Source organism: Cyprinodon variegatus, unplaced genomic scaffold, assembly GCF_000732505.1.
Source record: "Cyprinodon variegatus isolate N-32 unplaced genomic scaffold, C_variegatus-1.0 Scaffold680, whole genome shotgun sequence".
Classification (NCBI taxonomy): Eukaryota; Metazoa; Chordata; class Actinopteri; order Cyprinodontiformes; family Cyprinodontidae; genus Cyprinodon; species Cyprinodon variegatus.
In genome coordinates, this window is record NW_015151133.1 from 113,425 (window position 1) to 121,976 (window position 8,552).

Consider the following 8,552-nt stretch of genomic DNA (forward strand, 5'->3'; position numbering starts at 1 on the left):
AGAGTATTTTTTAACACAAGTATCTGTACTTTTACTCAAGTATGGAAAGTGAGAACTTTTGCCATCTCTGATGATTACTGTACAAATTGTAGGTTGCAGCAAAGTTTTTTTTTTTCAGATGGATGTTCTGTTGGGGCCATAAGGAGGGACTTGCCCATGGCTCCATTCATGTTAGAACCGCTGGTGCTCATGTATATACAAGTAATCTAAAAGATGTTATTAATATAAATATTGTTGTTATTACTTAACCCAAGGAATCACTATACCTGTGCAGGTATAAGAAAAATATATTATATTTGAAAAAAATAGATTTTTGAACTACATTGCTGTCTAAAATCTAGGAATAAATTAAAGAAAAAGAAAAAAATCCACATTTCTCCTTCCGTTTTGAACAGTGAAATCCAGAAAGTTTCCAGTTTACCCTCAGAAATATGAACGGACGGGGTCTCCTATTTTAAGAACATTCTGCTATTGGCTGCTTATTCGGAACAAACCATCTTTTATTCTCAACGCAAAATGCTTCAGTAACACACGAATTAGTTTATTAAAAATACTCATAGTATCTTAGCCAAATAGGTTCTTTATAAGGAATTGAAATATTTCTGAGTTATTATCTGTCGCTTTGAAGTAGAGCCGCTTTGGTGCCACCCCCCACGTTATTGAGGAATGGTCCGCTCCCTCTCTAACCAGAGAAGGGAGGGTCAACATGGCGTCTGAGGAGGTCCGTTATGTTCTGTCCGCTATTATTCTGACACATATTCTCCATGTTTTCTGCTAAAAGAGTAACGTGAACCCGTTCTTAGTGATATATTGTTCAGTTTAAAGTAATTTATTGAAGCATGCCGTGTGTTGCTCCTGCTGTTGATGAAAATATCTCTGCAGATTAATTAATGCTGGCCTCCGCGTCGATGTTTTTATTATGACGCTAAATTATATTATTCTGCTGTTGAAAAACAAAATTGTTTTTCATAACAAACAAACAAAAAAAGAGAAAATCTGAATGTTTATGAAGGAAATTGTGCAAACCTTTAATCGGTGTGTAGTTTATTTTTAGTAATGACCACAGACTGGCTGTCGCTCAGAATAAGAGCCATTCCGATGCAGAGAGCTAAGAAGTTTTACGATTATTGCCACTGAACTTTATATTAAGCTAACCTTTAACCCTCAGGAAAGCTAATTTCAATATCCTGATTGTATAAAGAATGAATAAAGTAGGTAACATAGGTTTTCTAACAAGGGTTATTCTCACACATGTGTAATTACAATGAATTACTGATTTATCAGTGTGGTTATTAAGGTAAAATGACATATATTGTTTTTTTTTTCCTTATAGGAGAGCTCCAATGGCCCAGTGAAGAAGTCCATGCGCGAGAAGGCCATAGAGAGGCGCAACATCAACAAGGAACACAACAGTAACTTCAAAGCAGGCTATGTACCCATAGAAGAAGAACGTCTTCATAAAACAGGGCTGAGAGGGCGCAAAGGAAACATGGCTGTCTGCATCATCGTACTCCTCTTCCTTCTCGCCTTAATTAATCTCATTGTAAGTCTCTTAGTCTGATTGCAACTGTCACAGAGGAGGAGGTTTGACAGGACTTAAATGCAGACACAAAAACTTAAGGATGTTACTTGAAGGTTTTAATTAACCAAAAGTTCAAAAAAAGCAAAAATCCAAAACATAAATCCACAAAAAAACTGAAACCTAGGAATACTCAAAACAAGAAGGGGACAAAGTAATGACGACAAACCAGCAAAGAGTGACTGAAAAAGAGGAGATTATATGGGAGAGAAACAAAGACCAGGATAATTAGCAGATTGGGAGCAGGTGTGAAGGCAAGAAGGGAGCTAGGGAAAAGGAGACTGACACATAGACTATGTTCCCACTGCAGCCTGAAGTGAACTAAATCCAATTTTTTGGCCCATATGCGACCTGGATCTGATCTTTTCATGGCAGTCTGAACAACACAGATCCGATTTTTTCCAATCCAACCCAGGCCACTTGGCTATGTGGTCCTGAATCCAATACGAATCTGATCTTTTCAAATGCAACCTATGTATGAACGTTCAGGTCGCATTAATCCAACCTGAACGCCATTAATACTTGACAAAGGTCACTATTCTGCGTCTTGCTACACACAAAAAGCAGCAAGAAAAACAACAACTATGGCCGACGTAATGCAGAGGGCAGTATTTATGTTTAACCATATTGAAAAGAGTTTTTATGGTTGGAAAAGATCGCTAGATGCGCTCTGGCACTACCATCCATGTTTACTTCTGGGAAAAAAAAGAGTACGCTGGCCTGTGACGTCATTGCGTCCTTTACTGCGCATGCGGGACACTTGCGTTGTATGACTGCAGTTCACACAGGAGATCACATACAAGTCGCATATATTTGGAAATATGAACGGTAACGCAAAAAAATCAAATTTCGCAAAAAAAGGGCAAACAGAAAATATCTAAGAACTCAAATACAATCAAAAATACCTAGAACACAGGAATCGAAATAAGACCAATGAAAACTCAAAACTTGAACAAAACCAAAACCATGACAGCAGCGCCTTTAAAAACTCTTTGACCATTTCAAAATCATAGGGAAATCATGTTTAAATGTCAAATCATTCTGGCTTAAACAGTAATTCTGGCTTAAATATCTCAGAGTTAATAAAGGCACATATTTCAAAATCCATTTCCAAATATTCAAAATAAGATTATATGGAGATTATCTGGAAACAAAAGTTCAAGTTCAAATTCTCACCACTAAATTTCAGTGTAGCTTAGTTTGAATCATTTCAACAATTATATATGCTTTCAATATTGAACTGTTTCTGCTTTGGATGTATGTTTAGAGTTGATACTCTGCTTTGTCACATCAAGCAGATTTTCTAGGAGTTTTCCCCTGTATTTAGCTCTATCAACGTTTCTATTAATTCTGATCAGGCTCCTTATTCCCTGTTTAAGAAATGCATTCCCAAAGCATGATGCTGCCACCACCCTGTTCAACAAAGGGAACGGTGAGTTGAGAATAATGTATGGTGCTAGTTTTCCTCAATCGGAGCCCCTTTTTTTTTAGATGTTTCTCATGTTCTCATCATAACTTGTAGTAAACAAGACTTTCTTCTTCCTGATATTTTTCCCTAAACTACAGATTTTGTAGGACTGATAGATTTCCTTTCCACAGATTCTTCTAGCTGAAATGTAGATCTCTGCAGCCTTTCCAGAGTTATCTTGGTGAATCTTTCTTAGCTGTTTCTCTAAATAATGCTCACCTTTAATGGTTTAGCATTCAAGCTGGACATATTTGTAGATGTGGTGTGATTTTTTTTCATTTTATGATGATGTTTTATTTTAATCAAGGTGTATCATACATGTTTCCAGATCTAATTTTATCTTTATTGCTTAAAAGCTTGCATCTTTTCCTTTCAGTTTGCTTGATCTTAATCTACATCGCTGATAAAATTGCAATAAAAGGCAGTAAATTAGTGGGATAAAATAGTTGGGCTCTATATCTGTCTGCCCTACATTGGCGTAGATAATGTAAATATATAGGAAGTCTGATGCAACTCTGCTGGCCCTCAGATCACACTGGTAATATGGACGGTTATCCGGATCGGGCCCAATGGCTGCGACAGCATGGAGTTCCATCAGAGCGGCCTGCTACGCTTCAAACAGAAAGCCGACATGGGAATCGTCCATCCTTTGCACAAGAGCACAGTGGGAGGCCGTAAAGACCAGGACCTGGTTATTGTGGGCAACAATAATCCGGTAAGAAAATGAGAAAAAAAAAGAAATTACACCTATAATCTAAAATAAAACCCTGCTAGAGCTTCTTCTTCTTTCCCATCGATGTGTTGTTAACAGGTGGTTTTCCAGCAAGGCAACACTAAGCTTAGCGTGGAAAAGGACAAAACCTCTGTGACCAGTGATGTCGGCATATCCTTCACAGACCCTCGGACGCAGACGACCTTCTTCAGCACAGACTTTGAAAACCATGAGTTTCATCTTCCCAAAGGAGTCAAAGTCCTGAGTGTTAAAAAGGCGTCTACTGAAAGGGTGTGTAGGCTGTTATAGTGGCACTGTAAAAGAAGTGATTCATTAATTATATGGGGGGGATTAGAACCTGCGCAAGACGTGCTGTTGTTATTGCTTTCCATCACAATAAAGAGAAACATTGTTCTCAGAAAGAATCATCGCCATCGCAGGGTCATCGACGTAAAATAAATTAGATTTGAGCTTCAAGCAGGAAAGAAAGTGAGGAAACATGGTGTCTTACAACATTTACTATAACCTTTCAATGTTAAATGTTAAACAGTTGTTAAGTAATGCAGTTGCTGATAAGATTAATTAAGTTTCTTGCAAAAAATTATGTGTTTAAATCCAGTAAATGGTGAAAATAATGAATGCATGAAGAAGTATTAAATGAGCAAAAAAAGTTTTTAGTAATTTTCATCCAGATGTTTTTTTGTTTTACATGCAGAGCTCGTTCATTCTCATTTTAACATTAGCAAACAACATGTCAGTCAGTCAGATATTCTGATTTTTTTATTTCCAGATCACCAGCAGCGCATCGTCTGATCTGAACATCAGGGGAGACGGCAAGGCCATCATTCGCGGTAACGAGGGAGTGAACATCATGGGCCGCACTGTAGAGTTTAAAATGGGCGGGGACATCGAGCTCCGGGCTGTAAGTATGAATCATGATAATATGTATATATAGGAGGTTTAAATATACTCTTCATTGCCATGACCGTTAGGGTTTTTTTCGTCTTTATTTTATTTAAAAGAAAAACTACTCAACCTTGATTTTGTTGAGAGTGAACATAATAATTATGCAGATAAGCCCAAATAAAGACATCTACCCCCATTAAGCTTCTAGCAAACCTAACCTCTTATCAGAAATGTTGAAGATCACTTAAGTTGTTGGTTTCTTTGGCCATAGACCCTTTTTAAGCTTAACGCCATGTATATAGTATAGCTGAAGTCCATTAGCCTGACATCCGCCTGTTTTCCACATTTTATCACCAGTTTTATGCATTTTTGATAACATTAGCCTTTTGAAGCATCTATTAATTAAAATCAACTGTACAAACTATAAAAAGGTTCCAGAAAATAGACTAAAATCTGTCTACGGTTACAAAATGTATTCAAAATTAGTTTAAAAAGCAAATTCAAAGCCTTTAATTGATATGTATGGCCTAAAGGAATAGTACACCCAAAACATGATTAGCCTTCATTTTCTACTCACCCCCATGCTGAACAACACTCTGGAGTACTTTTTTGATATCTCAAATGCATCTGGAGATCTGGGAGGCTTCTTGCTGTCTGCTGACATTCAAATAATGGAGGTCTATGGCGCCCGAGACAGAAAGGTCCATAAAAGTCCACAAAAAACGTTTCAATATTCCTCCATACTGCTCGTCCAATGTATTCCAAGTGTCCTGAGTGGGTAGCATCCAGAATTTACTCGAAACAAAGTCATTTAGAATGTTTTTAGAGCATAAACAGTAGTGTATAGGATTTCCTGAAAGCGCGCGCCAGCGCGTTCACGAGTCTACGGAAGCCGGCAGACCAAACCAGATGAAAGTGCGCATTCAGCGTCTGCTCTGCCGATAATGCAAGCGTAGAAGAAGAAATGTGCTGTTTACCTGTGCAAAGAAAGAAACAACGAAAGAAAAATGTCTGAGGACTTCAGTGTTGAGGAAGAGCATGAGTTCTTTGCCGTGCTGAATGCGCACTTTCATCTGGTTTTGTCTGCTGCGGTTTCCATAGCGTCGTAAACGCGCTTTCAGGAAATCCTATACACTACTGTTTATGCTCTAAAAATATTCTAAATGACTTCGTTTCGAGTAAATTCTGGATGCTACCCACTCAGGACACTTGGAATACATTGGACGAGCAGTATGGAGGAATATTGACACGTTTTTTGTGGACTTTTATGGACCTTTCTGTCTCGGGCACCGTAGACCTCCATTATTTGAATGTCAGCAGACAGCAAGAAGCCTCCCAGATCTCCAGATGCATTTGAGATATCAAAAAAGTACTCCAGAGTGTTGTTCAGCATGGGGGTGAGTAGAAAATGAAGGCTAATCATGTTTTGGGTGTACTATTCCTTTAATGAGTGCATGTTAATGTCTCTTAAAGTAGAGCCTGTAAAAAAATGTAACCCCTAATACTGTTTTTCTTTGCAGGAGAACAGTATCATTCTCAACGGGTCGGTCATGTTCAATGCTACACGCATCCCCAGCTCCACAGACCTGAGGTTCAACGATGGCCTGGAGAGGTACAAGCTCTGCATGTGCGAAGATGGGACTTTGTTCCGCGTTCTGGTGAAGTTTCCAAACATGGGCTGCCAGATCTCAGACAATCCGTGTGGAAAAGCTCATTAGCATCACCGTTCCATCTACCTGCAGTCGTTCAAATCAAACAAACCTCTTACAGTTCTCCGCATTTGATCTGACCTCAGTTGAACCTGTTCAACCTCTGACTTAAATTCATAGAAACATGGTCAGAAACTCCAGTATTTTTTTTTTCTGCGTCTGTCAACTCAGGTTGATTCACAAAAGGGTTGTGTTTTTAATTAAGTCACTACGTAATAATCTTAAAATAAAATGCATAAAAATCTGCAGAACTTGAGCTGACCTTTAGTAAATAAGAACGATATTTGTTCCTCTCTGAGATGCTCTCCAGTAACTTTTATAATGCACCTGAAGATGGATTTAAAGGGATGAACTGTAATTTATATTTTACCTGTACTGCAAAATGTTTCTAATGCAAACAATGCCAAATTTTAAAGGGTGTGCAATAACCTTATGCTACAGAAAACCTTTCCTACAAAAGTATTCTTAAGAGGAAGTTTTTAATCACAGTGCAGCTGCAAACTTCTTCGTATTTTATTAGGATTTTACATGATATAATGTAACACCTTACTATTAGTAATATTTTGTAGACCCTGTTATAGCTGCAGGTCTTTATGTGGTATGTTTCTAGCAGCTTTGCGTATATTTAGATCAAACATTTTTGTGCCTGTTCTTTTTTGGACGACAGCTGAATCTCAGTCAGGTTGGAGGAAGAATCTATTGGTTATAGTTCTAGACTTTACCTTGGTTATTCTATCACTTGGATATTTTTGATCTAAAGTAAGACATTGTAGCTCTGACTGTATAATGTCAGAGAGTGAAACAATTCGTAGATTTAAACTCTTTTGTAGCTTCCTGCAGATAATTTTTCAGTAATACACCATCCATTTTACCCCACATCCTCCGCCATGCCCCGCTGCGCTCCATTCCAGACCACCTCCGCAAAGCAATGCCTACAGCCGCTGCAGTTCCTCCCGTTTTGCTCCGCTATGAGTTCCTTGGAGCTTCAGTAGAGCAAGCGCGAAATTATTGCCGTAATTTTCTGACTATTAGCCGCACCTGAATATAAGTCGCAGAAGCTAAATTGCATGATTTGTAAATATACAAGCCGCACCGGACTAAAAGCCGCAGGTTTTTTTATGTTTAACACAAACTGTCTTGCGCTCGCAATGTCTGTCTTTCTCGCTGTCGTTCTGTCTCGTACCACTCGCGGTAGAAGTCTGCTTCAGGAGGACCTCCGCATTCCCGCGCGCGGCTACTGTACTTGTGTGTTGAAGTAAATGTGACATCAATATGGTGGATGGTAAAATCCATAGATTTAGGTATTACCCTAGTGGCCGTTAGCTGTAAAAGTCCATAGATAAGCCGCATTGTTATATAAGCTGCAAGGTCGAAAAATGGGGAAAAAGTCGCAGCTTATAGTCTGAAAATTATGATAGTTATTTCATAGGAGCACAATACGAGGTAATGACTGCGTAAAAACCTTTTCTTTTTGTAGTGTTTCTTTGAAATTAAGGACACCCAGGATCTTACAAAATTAGCGTGTTCTCTACATCCAAAATCTGCGTCTCTTTATCCATGCCTCTTTTAAGAAGTTGCTCTTGAAGTTGTGAGGTGGGCTATTGGAAGTTTTTGCAACTGGATTTAATTAAACTGCATAAAATAAATATTTTTATCAAGATGAAAATTCTGATTCCCTGTAGGTTGAAGTACCAGTACTGTAGTTTGCATCCAATTTTGGGGAATATATGAAAAGAATGTTCCAATTTTAAAGTAAAGATCAGTCGTTACCCTATTTGACTTTAATAAACCGGAACTTCTAGACATTCTTTTTCTTGTTTAATAAGATTGCAATTGTGGATCTTGACCTGGCCAGTTTGTAACTAACCTAAGGCTGCTGTATTAATCCCAGCTGCATAATACTGCCACCATCATGGGTCACAGTAAGGGAAGGTGCTTTTACAGCGATGTCTAGTGTTAGTTTTCTGCTCCACGCTGCGTTTCACATGCAGGCCAGAAGCTCCATTTCAGCTGTCATCTGATCAGAGCACCTTCTTTTCAAATGATTAACTGTCTGCTTATGGGAATCTGCAGGATTTATTCCATAAACGTCACACTTGCCAATTGCATGAGTAAAATTTTCAGTGGGATCTGAAGCCGACTGCTTGCGATGGATTTTTATTTGTAAAATCAACATCA

General features: G+C 38.4%; 1 protein-coding gene across 1 annotated transcript; it reads left to right on the forward strand.

Annotated features, from left to right (window-relative positions):
* The first annotated feature begins 671 nt into the window (after window positions 1-671).
* sgcb (sarcoglycan beta) lies at window positions 672-7,460 on the forward strand. The gene is made up of 6 exons (XM_015394293.1): window positions 672-721; window positions 1,334-1,543; window positions 3,577-3,762; window positions 3,859-4,050; window positions 4,550-4,681; window positions 6,186-7,460. Exons 1-6 carry the CDS (start codon window positions 707-709, stop codon window positions 6,381-6,383), a joined length of 933 nt encoding a protein of 310 aa, XP_015249779.1. The 5' UTR covers window positions 672-706; the 3' UTR covers window positions 6,384-7,460.
* Window positions 7,461-8,552: the final 1,092 nt, after the last annotated feature.

Coding starts and splice junctions, on each gene's coding strand:
- sgcb (XM_015394293.1), top strand. Junction 1,544..3,576: donor TCGCCTTAATTAATCTCATT/GTAAGTCTCTTA, acceptor GCTGGCCCTCAG/ATCACACTGGTAATATGGAC. Junction 3,763..3,858: donor TTGTGGGCAACAATAATCCG/GTAAGAAAATGA, acceptor TGTTGTTAACAG/GTGGTTTTCCAGCAAGGCAA.